This window comes from Salvia hispanica, chromosome 1 (genome assembly GCF_029641045.1).
Source record: "Salvia hispanica isolate PSC_SH4W2 chromosome 1, Shi_PSC_v1, whole genome shotgun sequence".
NCBI classification, from domain to species: Eukaryota; Viridiplantae; Streptophyta; class Magnoliopsida; order Lamiales; family Lamiaceae; genus Salvia; species Salvia hispanica.
Window position 1 is genome coordinate 25,945,631 of NC_142692.1, and position 22,081 is coordinate 25,967,711.

The 22,081-nt window shown below is 34.7% G+C and overlaps 3 protein-coding genes across 4 annotated transcripts; 1 reads left to right on the forward strand and 2 right to left on the reverse strand.

The window, feature by feature from the left end:
* Nucleotides 1-4,907: 4,907 nt before the first annotated feature.
* Nucleotides 4,908-6,224, reverse strand: LOC125185225 (plant cysteine oxidase 2-like). Its single transcript, XM_048081725.2, has 4 exons — nt 5,961-6,224; nt 5,746-5,870; nt 5,503-5,656; nt 4,908-5,416 (listed from the first exon to the last, which is right to left on the reverse strand). Exons 1-4 carry the CDS (start codon nt 6,151-6,153, stop codon nt 5,070-5,072), a joined length of 819 nt encoding a protein of 272 aa, XP_047937682.1. The 5' UTR covers nt 6,154-6,224; the 3' UTR covers nt 4,908-5,069.
* A 1,345-nt stretch (nt 6,225-7,569) lies between these two features.
* On the reverse strand, nt 7,570-9,383 carry LOC125224187 (AT-hook motif nuclear-localized protein 16). 2 transcript variants are annotated; one of them, XM_048127547.2, is made up of 2 exons: nt 9,142-9,383; nt 7,570-8,349 (listed from the first exon to the last, which is right to left on the reverse strand). In XM_048127547.2, the coding sequence occupies exons 1-2, from the start codon at nt 9,206-9,208 to the stop codon at nt 7,670-7,672; spliced, it is 747 nt and encodes a 248-aa protein (XP_047983504.1). In that variant the 5' UTR covers nt 9,209-9,383; the 3' UTR covers nt 7,570-7,669. The 2 variants fall into 2 exon arrangements, with proteins under 2 accessions (XP_047983504.1, XP_088913514.1); XM_089057388.1 differs by lacking the exon at nt 9,142-9,383 and having other exon boundaries at nt 7,570-9,125.
* Nucleotides 9,384-12,084: 2,701 nt separating this feature from the next.
* Nucleotides 12,085-17,281, forward strand: LOC125224493 (glycosyltransferase BC10-like). Its single transcript, XM_048127898.2, has 11 exons — nt 12,085-12,263; nt 12,621-13,112; nt 13,604-13,702; nt 14,251-14,351; nt 14,459-14,530; nt 14,944-15,034; nt 15,372-15,452; nt 16,444-16,506; nt 16,605-16,727; nt 16,878-16,916; nt 16,992-17,281. Exons 2-11 carry the CDS (start codon nt 12,732-12,734, stop codon nt 17,127-17,129), a joined length of 1,188 nt encoding a protein of 395 aa, XP_047983855.2. The 5' UTR covers nt 12,085-12,263; nt 12,621-12,731; the 3' UTR covers nt 17,130-17,281.
* Nucleotides 17,282-22,081: the final 4,800 nt, after the last annotated feature.

Consider the following 22,081-nt stretch of genomic DNA (forward strand, 5'->3'; position numbering starts at 1 on the left):
CAACGTTTGTTTCGGTTACGCATGCAGGAAGGTACGCCCCTTCGGGATCATCTGGAAAATTTGAATAAAATTTTGCTAGATTTGCGTAATGTTGAAGTTAAAGTAGAAGACGAGGATGCTGCTTTAATTTTGTTGAGTCTTTTATGACTGGCAAGGAAACTCTTTCGTTGGAGGATGTTCGATCTGCTCTCCACATCAGAGAGGATCGTCAACAGGCAACGAGTTCAGCCACAGAAGATCTGACATCGGGATTATCTGTTACGGGTAAAGGACGGAAGAAATTCGGACAAAAGAAGCAGAACTCAAAAGGTTCAAAAGGTCCTAAAGGCCCTAAGCCAGATGACATCTGCAGATATTGTAAAGAACCAGGGCATTGGAAGGCTGATTGTCCAAGGATAAAGAAGAAATTGGGCAAGAAGGAAGATGCTAACGGTTCTGCGACTGTGGCAGAAGCTGATGACACAAATTCGGAAGAAGAATTGGCCTTGGTTGCGGATGAACAGCCACACTGTAATGATGTGTGGATTTTGGATTCTGGAGCGTCATATCATCTCTGTCCTCACATGGAGTATTTCAACACTTATGAGCAGATAGATGGGGGCAACGTTACCATGGCCAACAGTGTTGTCTGCAAGGTGGTTGGCATCGGCTCAATCAGGATTATGACTCATGATGGGGTCTTCTACACCTTGAACGATGTTAGGCATGTTCCACAGATGACGAAGAATCTGATATCCCTGAGTACATTTGATAGTAAGGGGTTCAGTTTCAAAGGTGAAGGTGGAGTAATGCGTATTTTGAAAGGTTCGAAGGTGGTTCTGACAGCTTTGAAACGAGGTACCTTGTATGTTCTGAGAGGTTCCATCGTGGAAAATTCTGCTGATATTGCATCATCCGAGGTTGCAACCAAGGATATGACCAAGCTGTGGCATATGAGGCTCGGTCATATGGGAGAACATGGCATGAGAATCATGTCGAATCGTGATTTTCTTTCGGGCCATAAGGTGCAGAAACTTGATTTCTGCGAACACTGTGTTTTGGGGAAGCTTCATCGCAGCAAGTTTCCAAAGAAGGGTGTTCATCGAACGAAGGGGACACTTGACTACATTTATATGGATTGTTGGGGTCCCTCACGTGTTGAGTCTATTGGAGGACACAAGTATTTTGTGTCGATGATTGATGACTACTCGAGAATGACTTGGATGTTTATGATGAAGCATAAAGGTGAGGCATTCAAGAAGTTCAAAGAGTGGAAGACTCAAATTGAAAACCAGACTGGGAAGAAGATCAAGCGATTGAGAATAGATAACGGTCTGAAATTTTGTTCGTCTGAGTTCGGTGAGTTTTGTAGGAGTGAAGGGATCGTTCGCTATCACACCGTTAGACATACACCACAGCATAATGGTGTGGCAGAACGCATGAATCAGACGTTGTTGGAGAGAGCAAGATGCATGCTCTTCCAAGCCGGTTTGACTAGAAAGTTTTGGGCAGAGGCAGTAAACACGGCTTGTTATCTGATCAACCGTGGACCTCACACTGGCATTGACTGCAAGACACCGTACGAGGTATGGTCTGATTCACCTGCAGATTACTCTATGTTGAGAGTTTTTGGGAGTACTGTTTACTATCATGTGAGTAAAGTAAATTGGAGCCAAGAGCTAAGAAGGGAGTATTTGTTGCTTATGGAGATGGAGTTAAGGGGTACAGAATTTGGTCATCTTCAGAGGATAGAATTATTCTAAGTCGGAATGTGGTATTTGATGAAAATTCTATGCTTAACTCTACTGTGAAGTCTATTGCTACAGAGGATTTGGATGGTGTTGATGAACAGGTGGAGCTGCAAGTCACTCACGATGTGAGTGAATCACAACTCCAAGGTGGAGAAGATCAACACACTAATGCTGAAGCCGCCGATACTTCTAGTTCGGATGTTCATCCACAAGCTCGTCAGATAAGCATTGCTATTGACAGAGCTAGGAGGACAAATGTGAAGCCTCCGTTGAGGTATGGTTTTGAGGATATGATGGCATATGTATTGCAGGTTGCCAATGAGGTCGAAGATGAGCTTTCGGCAGATGAACCACCTATCTACAAGGAAGCCATTTCAGGCAGTGAGCGTGCCAAGTGGCTCGTTGCAATGCAAGAAGAGATAGAATCACTTTTGAAGAACCTGACTTGGGAATTGGTTCCACGGCCTAAGGGAGAAAGATTGTCACTTGCAAATGGATTTTCAAGAAGAAGGAAGGCACTACACCAGATGAGGGCATTAGATACAAGGCTCGTCTAGTTGCAAGAGGGTTCACGCAAAAGGAGGGGGTTGACTATAATGAGATACTCTCACCAGTGGTTAGATACACGGCGGCTTCAGCAGTAGCTGGGATTCAGCAGGAGTCCGTATGATTGTTGTGTCTATCACAACAAAGCTGACGATGGTTCTATGGTCTATCTTGTTCTATATGTAGATGATATGCTCATAGCTGCGAAGTCGAAGTCTGAAGTACAGAAGTTGAAAGCTCAGCTTAGTGCTGAGTTTGATATGAAGGATTTGGGTGTTGCGAAGAAAATTCTGGGCATGGAGATTTCTAGAGATAGAGAAAAGAAAAAGCTTTCTCTGTCACAGAAGAGCTACATTGAGAAGATTTTGTCAAGATTTGGCATATCTGCATCTAAGGCTATTGATACTCCAAGTGCCACAAACATTCATTTGTCATCTGATCTTGCACCGAAATCCGAAGTTGAGGAGGAGTACATGTCTCGAGCCCCGTACTCTAATGCAGTAGGGAGTTTGATGTACGCCATGGTCTGTACTAGGCCAGATATAGCGCATGCTGTCAGCGTTGTTAGCAGGTTCATGGGATATCCTGGAAAGGAGCACTGGCAGGCTGTGAAGAGGATTTTTCGTTACTTGAGAGGTACGTCTGATGTTGGTCTCATTTATGGAGGTGATACTCACTGTTTAGTGACTGGTTATTCTGATTCTGGCTACGCTGGAAATGTCGATAGTAGAAGATCTATGACCGGTTATGTTTTCACTCTTAGTCGTTCTGTTGTTAGTTGGAAAGCAACTTTGCAGGCTGCAGTTACTTTGTCTACTACTGAAGCAGAGTATATGGCGTTGACAGAAGCTGCTAAAGAGGGAATATGGTTGCAAGGGCTAGTTGGTGATCTTGGTTTGCATCAAGATCAAGCTGTTGTGTTCTGTGATAGTCAGAGCGCTATTTGTTTAGCCAAGGATCAAGTCCATCATGAAAGGACTAAGCATATTGATGTGAGGTATCATTTTCTAAGAGATTAGAAGAGAATTGAGGTGAAGAAGGTAGGTACTGCTGATAATCCTGCTGATATGTTCACCAAGTCAGTCCCGCAGAGCAAGTTCCAACATTGTTTGGACTTGCTTAATGTCATGAGCTGTTAGTTGCCCGTGGAGGGAAAATCTTAGGCAAGAATGGAGAAGTTTGTTCGTCTGGTGTTATGATGATGCGTCTGCAAGGAGAATTCAAGTCAAGGTGGAGATTTGTTAGTATGCCTTGAATTTGTATAGGATTAGGTTTCCTAATTGGGATAAGATTATGTTTCCTATGCCCAGTCTGTCTAATGTGTGCCTATATATATGGGAGTAGAACACATGATCTGTATCTGAAAACTGCAGTCATAATACAATTTGTTCTCCGTTTTTGCCCGTGGACGTAGCCAACACAATGTTGGTGAACCACGTAAATTCTGTGTCTATTTACGTTCTTTTGTTTCTCAATTCACAATTGCCCTATTTATCATAACATGACCTTTTATTTATTTTGTCCTGGGCTCCTCTTAATTAGAAGTGGTCTTTGATTTATCCAAGTGTAGGCTAGTTATTTTATAAAAAATGGGTTCAACTATCAAAATCAATTCATCGTACCCAATCCCACAAGGACTATCAATTAAAAGATCCTATTTTGGGCAAATAATTTCCTGCTCAAAATCTTTCCCTAAGTCCCAACTCCCAAGTCTCATTTCCCAAGTAACACAGTCTGCTCTCCCTATCTCCATCTGTCTTATTTGGCAGCATAGGCAAACATTCGAACAAAAAATTAAATGCTTTTTATGATGCATATGTGAGCCCTCTCTTTCGATACAAATAAAGTAGTACTGTACTGAACGGGCTTAATTATTTTGTTTGCGTCAAATTCTATCCATTTAAGAAAGTAGTAGAATTTATTTATTAGACATTTTCAATTAGACATAGAAGTTGAATTTAAATATAACTCTATCCCCTTAGGTGATGTTCGTTGCTTATATAAAATACTACTAGTATTGAGATATTAAAATAGTAATGAGATATAGTTTGAGATCTGTTGAGATGGAGTATTTATAAGACTAAACTAATACTGGAAAGAGAGAGAGGGGAACAAAAGAATAGAGGCGGTGAGATAGAATAGTCGGAGGACTGGAGTTCTGATGATAGTTGGTAATTCAATTGAAGATTATATCATGTGGACGGGCCAGCCACGGGCCTTTATTTAGTGTTGGGCCAACATAATTTCCAATATTGACAACCGAATGCGGAATAAAAGCAGTCAACGAGATTATGCCTTGGCTAGTCTTCCCAACCGAACACCGCCTTCAGCGATTGGATTTATCTTTTCATTTCCAATTCATATTAGTATTTTTTGTCGCCTATATAATGGCCTTATTGGTAATATCAATGGTACTAGTTTTTTTGGAAAATTATATTTAATAAACAAAACTAAGAAACTTAAGTTTTTCTATCGATTGGTTTAGTTTCAGTCATTCTCGAGAGCGATTTGACATCGTTATCAAAGCAATTGTGTTAACAACATGGGCTCCCTTTTTTGCTTCAAAATTATAAAAAATTTCAAAATTAATGGCGCTTAAGATCGACGGGATTGGGTGCTTGGAAATAAGGGTGGTGGTGGCCACCAATATAACAATTGGCCTTCCTTCTTAATTACTTGCAGCTTATCTTTTCCATTTATCTACAAAGGGGCAGATCTATGTATACAAAATGAAACTAAACATGCTAGCTCTACGGAAAGAAAAGATAATTAATTACAAAAAAAGAAATGTGTTTAAGTAGAAGAAGGATTAGGATTGTTAATGTTAATATGTGGACCCATGTACTCAATTCTGTCCATCTTGGACTCCTTGGGGATTTCAGTTTCCTTTAGCCATCCGTACCCATCTTCTTCTTCTATTTCGAAGTCACTCACTAGTTGGTAATATGTACAATCACGGGCATCATGTTTAGAATATGGAGGTCCGATTACATCAAGTACGGCACATGGTGTTATTGCAGTAAATTCATGGATATTTCCTCCTGAAGTTGGATACAACACACTAGTGTCGCATGGGGCTGCCAACCTTCCATTGGCTTTTACCTTGGCTAATCTTACACAACTTCCATCCACATCTAACACTAGAAAATTAAACGTATAGATCGATTAATTGGATTGACCTAAATTAGTTCTTAATTATGTTTATATAATTGGAAAGAGCACTTACATTTAGTAGGTGATTTAGAGGTGAGGGGATCGAGATCAACCCAATCATATGCTTTAACGTGCATCGTCCCCAAGAGAAGCTTGTTGAAAACAGTCATTTCCGGGTGATTGTGAAGAGGTATGACTGCATTTTCAGGGACGAAGAATATGCACAACTACACAATACATTCTTGATTAGATATTTATGCATATGATCACATTCCAAATGTTATTGGATCAAGTTGAAGAAAACATTTATATATACCTCAAATTGGTCAGATTTATAGATGGTTGCTGAGGTGACTCGAGCTGGATGGCGATCAATTTGGGTGTTGCGTTTAAAGAAGTGTAGATCCTTGCTAAGTCCCACATCTTCAGGTTTCATACAATCTGACATAAATATAGAGTTAACTAGTTTTGATACACACATAATTAGACGAGTCGATCGATCAAAATCAAATAATTGAATTGCTTAATTACCAAGAATGCGACACAGATTTTGGACATGAGTAGCACAAGGAACAGTCCCAGGGCCCTTGAAGGCTGCCTGGCAAGAGTGAAAGAGGTGCTGCAGAGTTCCAGCGGGGCGCCTAACCCTCTTCCGACATCTCCTCTTCTTATGAATAACCTTATAATCCGATCTACTCACTAAACTCGCCGCTTTAACTGTCATTATTTAACTTATTCAAGCATGCAAGGAAGAGCGTTGACGGATGAAGGAGAGGAAAGAGGGGGAATAAATAGGGAAGAAGAAGAAGAAGAAGAATAAAGTCATAGGATAACGGTGGATGTTTGAAGGATAAACCAGGGGCCATAGGCGGTAAAGTGCATTTTGATTCATCTATATTTACTACAAAAAGAAACAAGGCAGTTTGTTTACCCGCACCAAGATTACTACTCCCACTGTTTTTAGTCTTGCCATTTAATTACCCAAATTCTAAACTGCTTGCTTTTGATTGCCACGTGTATTATTCAATTTCACAAATCTGGGAGAAGCCCAGCATTCGAATCACGAGTGCCTAATTTGTTAGGCAATTATCGTTAATCGATTATACTTATACTGAATCGGATTAACTTCTCTACCTATGAGTTCATCGATAACTGAAATTTTTGTTTTTGCTTCGATTTTGATTAGTATTTGTTTGATTAATTGATATAAATACTACTCCATAATAAAGTTAGTGCCCATTTTAAATGTGAACAGGTAGCACAGTGGATAGCAATGCTGTTTATCAACCACGAAGTCTCCCAAGGTTAATCATTATATTGTTCACATTTATTTTTCTTTCTGTCCACATTTTGCTTCTCTGAATGACTTGTTCCATATTTTCCATTGTGCTTCTCGAAATGACTTGTTCAATAGTTTGAGTTATGATGAGAAATTACGTACTCCCACTAAATTAGAAATTACTCCCACTAAATTAATACTCCATATATATACGTGTGCGTGCATTGTGAATAAATCCCTTCTAATGTTTGTATTTTGGACTTTATGTTATGCTGTTATATTTGAATTTAATAATTTTTCCATAAATGTGAATTAGATAATACTAGTATTTACTTCATCCGTCCATCAATATAAGACCAATTTTGACCGAACACAGATTTTTAGAAATGTAGTAGAAAATGAATTGAAAATGTTAGTGAAAGGTGGATCCTACTTTTAAGTATTAGTTTTATATTGAAATGTGAGTGAAGAAAATTTAGTGGAACGTGTGATCTATTACCAAAAATAGTAAAAAAAAAGAGTAAATGACACATTTAATGATACGGACGGAAATGGCAAAATGAGACACTTATAATGGATGGAGTGAGTAATATTTTTTCAGCGCCCATATATAAGTAAATTTGGATGATATAGGTTTTAGTAATACACGAAGACAGTAGACCCAAAAAAGAGAATATTTTCCGATAGTTATTCCTATGAAAATTTACCTTTGGTATCAAGTATCCACCAAGTTCCAAATTAATTAGAATCCGTGTGTTAAAATAATGAAGATACCAATGGACACAACGAATTAAAAGCGATGGAATTGGAATAATAAGTTAGAAGGAATGAAGAAACAATAAGAGATGCAATAGTAGGAGTAATAGAAATGAAGAATGAAGTTATATAAAGTTGGTGTGCATAGCATACACGTACAACATACAGAAAATAAACATCCCATCCTTAAAATCAAGAAATCCAATCACGGTTTCGACCCGACCCGGCCCTGTCCCTGTCCCCACCCATATCCGTCGGAAGGCAAAGCTCCATTAGTCAGCAGATTCTGCGGTACCCCATACACATCCGCACCCACATCCACAAGGTGGCGCTGCTGTCTGTTATTCTGATAATGCTGGCCGCCGCCCGCCACCACCTCCTCGCCGTCGTCCAACGGCAGCCGATCAAAAGTAGCATTCATGAACGTGGCCGCCATGATGACAACAGGGCCCGACGCAATGAGCGCGCCCACCACGCTCCCCCCGACAACCTGCCCCTGCGCCCCGGCCAGGTACACGGCCAGCCCGGCCGCACCCGCGGGGGCAGGCGGGGGCAGCACGGACCCGAGAAGCGAGAGGATCTCGAAGCGGCCGTGGAGCGTGACGATGGAGCCCGAGGAGGAGGGCTGGCGGAGGGTGATGTTGGTGACGAAGCCCGTGGCGCTGAGGACGCAGACGCCGCGCTGCTTGCGGCGCGCGAAGCCGATTAGATTCTCCGCGATGTCGCACCCGGAGACGACCTCCATGGCGTGGGCCTTGAGCGCGTTGGCGCTGTCCCGGGTGATGATGATGGGGGGCTTCGGCTTGTTCTTCGACCCCGCGGGCCGCCCCCGAGGCCGCCGCGTCATGCTCAGCGGCTTCTCGCCCGGGGTTTGATGGAGGGAATCTGCTCCGCCAGTCATTTTTAATTAGTGTGGGAGGAGAGGAGTGGATGATGGTGTTTATAGTAGTGAGAGTGTGATTAAAAAACAATTGGGGAAGTTAAGGGTGATTAGGATATGGTTAGGATTTGGTTAAGTAAGGAAAAATACTGTACTCCTAACCTTCAACGGATTCTCCTCTCATGTCAATTGTGGCCTTCCACAACATTCAACTACTACCTCTCCACTACTACTATTTCATTACATACATACATACGTACACTTGTTACATCTCACCTTCATCTTATAATTTCATGTTCCTTAATTTCATCATCTTAAATTATGGAATCTTAAATTATTGTGATTTTATGAGGATATGGTCATCAATTACTAGTACAGAATCACTGTAACAGATAATTTCGATGTGATTTCCAATATCCAACACCATCATCTTTCAATTTCTTAGTTTGAAATCTCTTACACGTTCGATTACAATGTTTGAGCAACTATGCCAAATACTAATATTGAGTAGACATGAGAAAATTTGGCGAGCACGATGCATAGAACAAAAATCGGGTCTTTTTCGATTGAGATAATGGCAAACAATGTGAAAAATCATAATTGTTCAATCAATAAGAAGAATAGAGAGCATGTTGGGTTTCGCAAAGGACAAATTAAATTAATTCATAATATGTGAATATATCTAAGTGATCTTATGACTAAACCGTGCACATAACAAGTTGCGCATGCTAGAAACACATTTAAATCACATAACAAAATAAATTAGAAAACATGATATCTACTGGTTAGAGTCATACCGGTTGATTTTAATGAGAATCTTTGATGGCTTGATACATCTCTTCGTGATTTGTTGTACTGTTCCATAAATCTTCTGAGTTGTTTCCTAAACTCCTTATCTGGTCTTTGGGCAAAACATATTGAATAAATCAAGAGCTAGACTAATAAAGAGCCAAAATTTTCAACTACATGAAGAATGAGTTGAAGAACTTATTTTGTGAAAATAAAAGGATAGAATTTTGAAATCTCTTCCATTAAGATTTCTAAAAATTATGTAGACTTGGTTTTCGTCTCATGTTTAGTCTCATAGTCTCCTTTATATAAAGTTATGTTGGATCTCATTACGGATGCACAGAGATTGAATTGGACCAGACTTCAATTTAATTCAAGTCTAAATAAAATAATATTATAATCTGACACTAGCTATAGCATCGGAATAATATTAATTGTTCGTCCAATCCCAATTTCCGAGTAATCCAGGAATTCATCTTTAATTCAATTATTTTCTTATGTTTAGCTTCTGTTTGTGCTTGGACTCTATGACGTATTGATTACAAATTAAAACTTAGGCCCATAGCCAGCAGCCTTTATTTATTAGTAGTAATAATTATTACGCCTACTATAATCACTTTTATCTTAATTTGACACGCCATTAGTCTCTCCATCTTAGTGGACACATTTCTAATCCTTTGAATTATCCCAATTTGGCGAGCTAAGTAAATTATGAAACTTCAATTAATTGTGTTTAAATTTAACTAGTGCAAGACCTATGCTCATTTGTGAGGCGGAGGCTCTTCTGCAGCTCATCTAGAGTTGTCAACTGGGCCGGGCTGGCCCGGCCCAGGCCCGGCCCACCAGTGAAACGAAGCGGGCTTGGATTGGGCTCATTAGTTGAGATGGGCTCCAATTGGATCGTTTTGTAAACCCAGGCCCGGCCCAGACCCAGCCCAGGACCGGCTCGGGACCGGGCCCATCAGAGGCCCACCTTCTATAATTAGTGTTTTTTAAATGTAATTAGGTGATTAATTACTAATAATAGTATATTTCGTTATTTATGCATGTCATCTTGTGCACGAGACATGTTAATTTTATCTATTATTCCAATTTTTGATGTCTCCGAATGTATTCAAACAGTAATAGTTTAATATCAATAAAAGTAAATAATTAAAATCAAAATTATAAATTCTCAAAATCAAAAGCGTAGACTCAGATAGTATTAATATATCAACATTTAATTTATTACTTTCATATATTCAATAGCGAATTGAGCTAATAATTCTAATATTTTACAAAACAAATTATACATTTAAAATATTTGATTTTTTGGTTGATATTCGATTATAACGTCACAAAATTTAAAATAAAGAAATTAAAATTTTAGGAAGTAAAGAATTCAAATTAAAGTTATGAAATTAGTAAGATTAAAATTATAAACAGATTACAAATCAAAATTATGAAATTTCTAAAATTAAAATTATAAACTCAATTAGTATTAATTTATCATAATAATATTGATTGAGTTTGCGGTATTAATTTTTCTTAAAAATATATACTCTGTAGTTAATGTTTTCTCTTTGTTTTTAATAAAACTATTAGAGTTATTTGTTTAGTAGTATTGACTATAACATGCGACAAATTAAATTTGATATATAATTATACTGATTAAGATTTGAGTTTGTCGTATTGATTTTATTTCTTTACAATTAGATATTTTAATTTATTTTAAATTTTGGAAATAACAATCAAGCATCGATCAAAACAATTAGCAAATATTCTTAATTCATCTATTTAATATTTTAAAATTATATAATTAGTATTTCTCTTTTTCATAAGTAAAATATTAGAGTTTTTAGCTCAGTTCATTATATCATACTGTAATATTTGTTGCATGATATATTGAATTGAGTATAAAGAATCTTGTAGATTAAAATTTAAAAGTGACAAAATGAATAAGTTTATCGATATTGAATATTGCAAATAAAGTACTCTTTTTGCAATATGTTATAAATCTTATTATTTACTGCATTTTATTAAAATTAGATAACAATTTTTTAATACTTCATATAATTAATTATTTTTATATTAAAAATTATACAGACTAGTTTTATAAGATATTCATCATTTTTTGTTTGCTAATAAATATCAATATTTATTTGAGTGGTGAAATGTCATCAAATATATAAAATTAATAAATTACAACACTTTAGAATCTTAAAGTTAATTATTTAAATAAATGCAATAAGAAGGGTAACGATCAAAAAATGTTCATCATAAATTTTTGGGTCCTATGATGCCAAAATAAAATAGTTGTATTTAATACAAAATTTAGTACAAGGGTGATAAAGTATATATACATAATATAAATTTAAAACTAAAAATAAAATATAGTATTATATTACTACTCCTTTCGTCCCACAAAAGATGTCACACTTGTGGGACGGCACATGATATATATTAGGAAGTTTTGTTTTGTGTGTTAGGTGGCAAGAGAAAATATAAATATTTATATTATTGTGAGAAAGAATTATTTCTAGAAATGAAAATGTGATATTTTTAGTGGGACAAACTAAAAAGGAAAGTGACGAAGGAAGCACTGTTTATGCCCATTAAAACATTGCCATTTTGTAAAAATTATAAAATCTCTTTATATACGTGTCAACTCTATTGCAATAGAGCCAATTGATAGGCCAAACATACTAAATTCCTAGTCCTTTTAGTTAGGCATGCTATTTTGGTCCACGAATTTTGGGTCAAATATATGGAGTGATAATAAGTAAGTGCAGTCACAATCACATGCGTGCCTCTCACTCTCGTCGCCGGTCCAAATGTTTGTTATTCTAATATTCTTCAATGGAGAACGTCGTTTACCCTTCTCTCTCTCTCTCTCAAATTCTCAATGCAGAAGTGAATACTTGAACAAACACACACACAAGAGCTTGGAATTTCCTCCGGTCACCTACCTATGCATCAATTGTGTCTATTCAACCTAATTATATTGTAGCCTGGGGCGTCAACCTATCTCGTTTGCTCAAATACTAGCTCGATGTGTCCTAGATCTCACATATACAAACAATATATCATTGTGTTCATTTTAAATTTGAATTCTATGCATATCTCCCCTCCTCTTCTTCTTCTTCTTCAGGTAAATTGCTTATTTAATTTTTGTTTTTGCAACTGCATGAGTCGTGTTATTTTTAAGTGTTTTCTCGATAGTTGCTCTCTATCCATAGGTCGTGGATTCAGATTCGGTCTTGCATTTTGGATTTCGCGTGGCCGAATAAATTTGCTTTCTTAATGATATAGATATCTTCAGTTCGTTGTGATTCCATTTCATGTTTTGCAACATGATTATCCTATTTTCAATCTTCAATACTATGCCAAATCACCATTTCGATCGTAACATTGACGCGCTTTATCCTTATAATTTGAATTAGTGACCCTTCTGCACTTGAACTTAGGTTATGCGCTTCTTCTCTTAATATACAGACTCTTGTTTCAGGGTCCGCTATAGGCGGTTTTGTAATGTTACTTTGTGCATTTCGTATCTGAGGCGAGCTGTGGAACAAGATCGAGTATTTTTTAGAATTGATATACGATGCATCATTTCTAGATGAAATCAACTCAGGGCTGGCCTATGGGCACAAAAGATTCACCTATGTTGCTTATGGCTCGCCATCGCAGCCATTCAAAGAAGCCAACATGGATCATTGTATTGGTCTCATTGGTCAGCTTGTTCTTGATTTTTTCATATGTTTATCCTCGGAATTTCGCAGCATGCTATGTGTTCTCATATGATGGCTGCGAGGCATGGGAAAATTGGAATCCTCCCGCACTTACCAAAGAACTAACTGATGATGAAGTTGCTTCTCGAGTTGTAATTAAACATATCCTTAGTAGGCCTCCCATTATATCCCTCAATCCCAAAATTGCCTTCTTATTTTTGACACCTGGTGCTTTACCGTTTGAAAAGTTGTGGGACAAATTTTTCCAGGTAATTCAACATCTATTTACTGATCACACACCAATTAAAATTACTATTATTTCAATAAATTATTTGTTTTCTAAAGAGATTGAAATTGTCTTTTCATGGACTTAGAGTCTTTCTGTGTAGTTTCTGATTTCTCTGTTTTAAAAGGATGTTGTTTAAAAAAAATTCCATTTGATTTCAAGTATATATAATTGTGAATGAATAACAAGTTTAGTATATATGATCATAAGCACTGAAAGGAGAGGCCCATATGTGAACCAACTCTAAAGGTATGATAAAGGAATCTAAAGTATCACCAACTAGCTCATCACCTATATGTGAACCAACTCTTCCAGCCAAAAGAGTATGTTGTGGTGAACGGTGTCAATGAAGACTCCTTTTTATATAAATTTTAGTTAGTAGTATAAACTTAGTACTTAAAATTATATGACATTCTTTTTTATGTTTTTCAATTGGGCAACATCTTTTTCTCAAAAATTCCTGTTTTATGGCAGGGTAATGAAGGAAGATTTTCTGTGTACGTTCATGCATCCAAGGATAGACCCGTTCATTTTAGCCGTTATTTTATCAATCGGGAAATTCGTAGTGACACGGTCTGTTCTCAATTTCTTTACCCATCTTGGTCAGTATAATTTCACAGTTGATAAAAATAATGTTATTACTTGTGTACTATTGTAATTCAAACTGCTGTATTTTTTTGAGCTTCCCGTGCTTCTTAAAAACGTATACATATCACTATATCTGAATATCATTATATCTATGTATTATTTGTGAGTGGTAACATTGCACAATTAAGAGTATTATTGTTTCCTAGGATTTTGGTCTAAGTATGCACTGAACACTATCTAGCATGTCCAACATAACCATTATGTATACTGCGTTTTACTTTATGTTGATTGCATTCTTTTTTTTACCAATTTTTTTTTTCAGTAAGACATGATAGATTAAATTCTTCTTTTGCTTAAACAGTCGGCACGATTTTACTTAAAGTACAGCCAAGATTTTTCCCCATATTGTTTGTAGCAGTGCCTAATTCTTATGTGTTATAGTTGGTTTCTCCAGGTCGAAATTGGAAACCCTTCTACCACTGGTGGACTAAAATTTCCATTAGATTTGATTCGTGTTAATTTCATAATCTCAGGTAGAGTGGGGGAAAATTTCAATGGTTGATGCTGAAAGACGGCTTCTAGCCAATGCTCTCAAAGATTCAGACAACCAACATTTCGTACTGCTTTCTGATAGGTAGCTGTAAAATAAATATTATTTCTGACAAGTTTCTTCACCTTTTCTCTATTATGTGATCTCGTGGAATGGCTCAAATACTAATCAGGCATTTTTAATTAGTGCAGCTGCATACCACTTCGTAGTTTTGATTTTGTGTATGACTATCTCATGCAGACAAATGTTAGCTTTGTAGATTGGTAAGTCTGACTTTTTCATTTCATCCTTTTCCTTTGCTTATTTTGAGCCATGTATTACCATTAGTTCAAGTTTATGTAATACTAGGCCGCAAGCTTTTTGTATCTAGGTTGGATAAACTGAAACAAAAATTAGTTAAATTGACTACTTTGCTTTTTAAGATTTGCATCATATTGAGCATAACATCCAAAACTAAGTCATGTACAAAAATATATTCCACTTAGGCGATGGAAAACCACTACAGTATCCCCATTCCAAGTATTATCATAAAATAAATGAAGACTGTCAAATTTCACTATTAATTCCCCATGGGATATCAATGAATAGTTGAATACTAGTAATCAAAGCCCTTTAAGTAAATTTGACTTTAGCTTGTGAATACAAATCAGAAGTAAATACGGTACTATATCTGCAGCTTTGAGGATCCTGGTCCTCATGGAAGTGGCCGGTATATCAACTATATGTTACCTGAAGTAGAGAAGAAAGACTTTCGCAAAGGATCCCAGGTGTGTTTCATCATGTGATTATTTGGGAAAAAGTACTGATTTGAAATTATTCTCAAATATTAAAGGTTTGGTAAATAGTAGCTGTCCGCTCTACCCCTAATAACTAATAAGTATTCAGATTTTATACTGTTCAAGTATATATAATGTTTGTCTTTGAAATTCATCTGGGCATTTAACAATGTACATTGGACCTTCAAGGCTCTGTATGTTGTATGATGATTTTTAACATTTCTCTTTCAGCTACTGTGACAAGAGGCATTTTCAATAAAATCATTACCTCTTCACCTTTTTTAGTCATTATAATTCAAGCCATAACATGTTGTATATCAACATGCAGTGGTTCACAATGAAGCGGCAACATGCTATTGTAATCATGGCTGACAGTCTCTATTTCAGAAAATTCAGGGAGCACTGCAAGGTCATTAAAGTTTATTTTATGAATAATGCTTCAATCCACCTGAACAAGATGAACTAAACTTATGTGCTATGTCTGTTGCTAGAAATGCCTCTTCCTTAAATTGTTTATTTTTATCCATCTAAAAGGTAGGAATACAGGTTTAATTACCAGAAATATAGTAATTAGCACATTTAATATTGCCTCAATGTGTGGATGCTATATATGCATGTGTATGCATAGGAATGAAGATGAGTTAAGAGCCTAGAGGACAAGAAATATGCTCGATATGTGTACTATAGTCTTTATTTCATTTGTCACGTTCTACTTTGGATTATGCCATTATACCTTTTTTCCTATGGTTATATTGTACTCCTAGTACATAATATTGGCAATTACTTTAACATAGTAGATGATTGTTATTACTGAATTCTTACTGATTCAAAGTTTTATAATTGACGCATGATCTTATGTTAATACATAAAGACTACATTTTATACGGAGTACTATATAGTGATGTGAATATGGTGATGGTTATTATGTAAAATAGGAGTAGTTCATTTCTTTGCTGAATTGTGAAATAAACTTAATGAACTTCCAATAGACCACAAAATAAACCCAGAATCCAGATTATCTGCATAGGTGTTTAGTTGATCTCAGCAGCTTGTCAGCTTTCCTATTCCAATCACTTACTGATATATGTCTTATTACTATAGGAATAGTGAACATCAGAATGTAAGCAAGCCCTTGTTTCGTGCTTCATTGATAATTATGCCTCCTTGTGTGCGTGCGGGAGGGTGTACATACAGTGTATAAATGTTGTATTGCATGTTTTACTTTAGAGGCTTCAGGATATAATTTACCACTTGGCACGTGCTATTTAGGGATTCAGTTTTCTTGCTAGCTAGAAATTACGCCTCTTTATTCATTTTTTTGTGGCATATTGATCAATATGAAATCCCACTTCACATTGTACCGAAGTGATAGTGCTAAATCCTTACTTTTGATTGAACAGCCAGGCATGGAAGGAGGACGCAACTGCTACTCAGATGAACACTATTTGCCAACATTCTTCCATGTGAGATTGTCGTGTTTTTCTTCTTTCGGTTGGTTAGGAACTTATGATGCACTATTCAATCCCTTCTCTTTGTGTATAATTCTAGTTTGCATTTTCAGATGCTTGATCCGGCTGGAATAGCCAATTGGTCAGTAACACATGTTGATTGGTCAGAAATGAAGTGGCACCCAAAGTCATACAAATCACGGGATGTTACCATGGAGCTTTTGAGAAATATCACAGTATGACTATGTTCATCCAAAGCTACATGATTTATATTGATATAGTAACTTTTATATGTATTCTGCTTGGAAATATTTCTTGGATAAGATATTGTTGTAAACTAGTTGCTTGAAATTATCTAGATACTAAACTTCTCAACTTTTTTGCAGTCTATTTCAGAAAGTTTGCACGTAACAAGTGACAAAACGGTTAGTTTAATGCATGTGTATTATTTTGTTGAGCTTAAATAATAAAAACTATGTTACTTTTCCTTGTGAACTCAGAGACAAGTCAAGCTTACACAGTGCTTATGGAATGGAGTCGAACGCCCGTGTTTTCTATTTGCAAGGAAGTTCTTACCTGAAACACTGAATAGGCTGCTACGTCTTTTCCCCAGTTATACATCTGTTGAGGCGGATTGACGGCCAATGATATGGATTCTTTGGTCGATTAAAGCCATTGCAATTGACCCATTCATCTCCAGTTATAGTCTAGCTTCTGTTGTTAAGTGGTTCCATGTCAAGTGCTAGTGGAGATACAGAAGGTGAAGAAATGGCCAACCTCGTTATGATAATTTTATTCGAGATATTTATCCCTATTTTTCTCATATTCAAATTTTGTTTTCCTTCTAAAATTGACATTCCGAAATGGGGATGCTACATAGTAGCATAGTTGAGATGTAAGAAACTTTCTAATTGTTACTATATACAAGCTACTTTAAATGTCCATAAAGTAAGTCGAATAATTCAAGCATCGTTTTAAAGAGTTTTTGAGCTTAATAGTCAGGCAATTGAAGTTGCTACAATAATCGCCAGAGCATTATTTATTGTTGTTTATAATAGTAGTAGTAGTAACAATTAACAAACTGACATCTAACATAGAAACAAGAGAACTCTCAAATATAATGGGTGAATTCCAAGAATAGACCAATATTTGGGGATTTGGGTGATATGAAATTCTCTTATACTATTTCGAGGTGTTATGTTCAACATCAAATTTGGTGGTCCAAAATGTGATGCTACAAAATCTTGGTTGACGAAGTAGTTATGGGATGTTTATTTTGGGGATTGAGATGTTGGTGTTGGGGAATGTGAAACTTGATCACATCCTAATTACTACTTCCGTTTCATAAAAATAAGGATAATGCTATGTGGCCATAATGTGGCTGGCCACAAAGGACGTAATAGTAACTACACCTATTAAAATAATAATAGTAATCAGTGTAGTTATTAGTGTTGTAGTGTTTTTACATAATAAACATTGCCTATTAAAATCTGTTGGAGTACTTCTTTTTAGTATGCTATTTAGTTTCAATCCGATTTATAGCTTTAAAAATGAATCTAACAAGAAAATCAATAACCCTCTCCTCTACTCTTTCCCTTCACCAGAAAAATCAACAAAGAGAAATGCTTTTTTTTTCTTTCTATTTACTATACATATCAGGAATGCTTTTTATTTATTTATTTTCTATTTTTTTCAATTTATCAGTTGCAATCAAAGAGAATTTGTTCACTACACCATAATACTCCATATCTTATAAAATGACAAGAACAGTAATGTTGATAATAATAACTTGATAACATTTATATTGTACCACACATTATCGTTAAAAATTAGTAATAGCTTCTAAAATATCATATAATAATATTTAAATTTTATCAATTATTTTATAATTGTGTATTTCAATAATATCTCATGGATTGGTATCATAATTATTTATTTGTGTATTATGATATACTCGTGTGTGTACTAATTAGAGAACTATATACATTGTTGTATTATGGCATCACTATGTTTGCTACTCCTTCCGTCTCCGAAAATTATGAAATCTTTTCTTTTAAGTTTGTCCTTAAAAAGTATTAACATTCTAATTTCGGAAAATATTCTCTTTAATGAGGTGAGACTCATTCTAAACTAATAATATTTTAAAAACTTTTTCTTTCTCTCTACTTTTACTAATTATGCATTAAAACTCGGGTCGAACCAAATGTTAATACTTCATCCGTACCACCATTAAGTGACTTGTATTAGTATATGATTAAAATTTCAACTATCAAATGAATTTTAAGAATTATTTTGCAATTCAAATTAATTCATGTCTTAATTATTCAATGGAACCTAATGTCAAATAAAATTACTGAAGATTATTATCAAATAAAATTACTAAAGATTATTCAATGGAACCTAATTATTTAAATTTTCAATTATTTTGAATTTAAATTAATTTAGATCTCAATTATTCAATTGAACTTAAGATTAAATAAATTACCAATTGAACCATGATCAGCCGAATTTTTTAATAACAATTGAAATTTCCAATTCAACATTCAATTGTTCAAATACATATGGATTTAGTATTAATTGAAACTACTAAGGTATTTAATTAAATCTAAAATTTATTTAAAATTTTCGACTACCAAAAATGGTAAAAATAAAAATAAAATGTGACAAATTTTATGGGACAGACATAAATGAGAAAATGTAAATGTGACAAAATTTGAGAGACGGAAGTATGATAATTTGTTATGATATAAAAAGATATAATTGATATGCTATATATCTTACGTGAACATCATCTTTAAAAGTATTCTATACTATACTATACTATACTAATTTTTAGACAAAACACACCTAGAGGTTCTTATACTAATATATTTGTGTTATTAGGTTCTTCTACAAATTTTTGGTTCATTATATCTTTGTACAAATGTATTTTGTTTAGTTGGGTCTTAGAATTAAAATAGTTGCACATTTCAATCCATCTTAAATTCAATTAAAAATTTAATTGATATTAGAGTCACTTTCCAAATTAAGGTTTTCAATTGAATATTTTAGTTGATATTCGTCGGAGTTGAAATTTAATTAATTTTTTATTCACCAAAATTATACTTCATCAAATACTAGACTATAACACTATTGTTGCCGTAAATTATTATTGATTTGCAATTTCAAATCATTATGTTTTATAATTTTTTCTTCGCAAATTATCTAAGTATTATTAAATTCAGTTTAAGTTAAATAAATGAAACTACATTTAATAATGAAGTCTTCTTATCATGGAAAATTCATAAAATAGTTTTAAAATAAATTGTACTGCATATTAATATTATAGTTTCAATTTGAATAGATTTTTTTATTATAGACTACATAAAAGTGTCGCAACTAATTTAGGATATCAAATGATTTAATTCACGTTCATTGTTAATCATATACTATTTCACTTAAACGTAATATACTACTATTAGTTTTGTTTTTTTTTTTTTTTGTAATTTTTAATATTGAAAAGCAATTCTTTGTAAAAATATGTATTACTCGTAAATCTAAATATTTTATATTATTATGGTTAAATGTATGTTGTAATAAAATATTAAGAATTAGTATAATAACAAAATTAGTGAATAGGTAAATTAAATTCGTATAGAAAATTATGTGAAGATTAAATATTTTTTGTTGCATTATTTTGAATTACTAAGAAAAAATAAAGACTCTTTCCACATTGAAAACAATGTATTTTATTTTCAGAAGTATGGATATGGATACATATAATTATATTTTACATAAAATAATTAGTTAAGGGTACAATAGTCTTAAAAAAAGAACTTACACTTCCAAGGCGAGCTGGTCTCATTAAATGAGTATTAATTATACAATTCTTATTAATATTTTAATATTATAGCTGGCTATAATATGGTCCTTTAGCACTACTCTAAAAATAAATGCACTTTCCTTTTTTTTCTTCTCATAAAAGTATCTCATTTCTATTTATATAAAGTTATCACAAACTTATTACCCATATACTATATCAATTTATTTACAACTTCTATCATTATAGGGTCCATCATAAAACACTAATGATACTGTAGGCAGTGGCGGATCCAGGTGGGGTCGGGCGGGGTCGGCCGCCCCCACCACCGGCCACGGAGTGCCACCGGGAAGCTACTTTCTTCCGCCTCCGACCCTACGGCATCCGTGACTCCGCCTCCACCTCACACAGTGTGAGATGACGAGGAGACTGGGTATAGAGAAAGGAAGGATGTGTGAGGCAGTCGGTCGCGAGAATGGGAGGCTGTTGCGAGAACGAAGGAGTTGGAGGGGAAGAGTCCTTGCGTGTTTTGTTTTTGAAGAGAGAGAAATAATAATGGAGATCTCATTATTGTTTTCTTTTCCCTATAATTACTCGTGAAGTAAACTAAATACAATTTGACTAAATTTAAAAGATTAAATATCTCAAATTGTTATCTAATTGTAAAATGGGCTTTGAATTTTTTTATATGATATCAACTTATCTAAATTAAACATATACTTATAAAGTAAATATTTCTTAATTTCTTTTAATTTAAATTTTATAATTTAAATTTTAAATCTTAATATACATATTCAGTTTTTTTAATATTTAAAAATTTGGGATATTATAGAAAAATTACCATCCCATTATAAGTGAAGCGCAAAAATAACTCGCAACCTCTCTTTTTTACTTTATTCTCTCTTCTATTGTTTCTCTTTACTTTTTTTCAATCCTACCATAAGCAACTCATATTCTTTTTTAGTACGTCCCAACTAAGGTATGTTATTTTTTTTGTCAAGACACGATTGTTCTCTCTTACTTTATTATCTATTTCCACTTTTATATTTATCTCACCTCACTTTATTCTTTCTCCACATAAACATCTTTTTCTTAAATTTTGTATTCAAAAGAAACGTCTCCCTTGTAACGGGATGACGAAAGTGGGGAGAGTTGTTTTAAGATACCTCGCATGATTTATTTAAATTAAAATATATGTTTATAAAAAAGTAATTATTTTAAATCATGTTCGACCCTACGATATTTAGTTTCTGGATCCGCCATTGACTGTAGATCACACTATCTACTAAAACTATCATTTTCCTTATCTCTTACTTCACCAATTATATATTGACTTTTGTGCCGTTCCAAATGTCCTTATTTTTTTGGGACGGATGAGGGAGCGGTTACGATATTTATAGCAGAGTGGGATGTTGTTTTCACTTTTAAAGGGCGACAAGATTGCAGTTGGAAAACGAATATCCTTTCACTATGCACTTGTTTACCACTTTTTTGTTTGAGAAAAATATATGCTCTACGATGTTTGAGTGAAAAATTATATTTTTCCTTAATGGAAGAATTAAATACCCTCTTAGGAATAAGATGAACAAACAAGAACGTAAAAATCGCTTTGAAGAAAAACCATAATGTATAATCTCATAATGATATAACACTTTCAAATAATTTTGATTTTTTTTATAATATATAAACAAATTATTTTGATTTTTTTTTATAAATAAATAAATAGAGGCCGCGTGTCATGACAAAATAATAAGGCATTAGAAACCGGAAAGGAAGGGGCACTGAATGTTT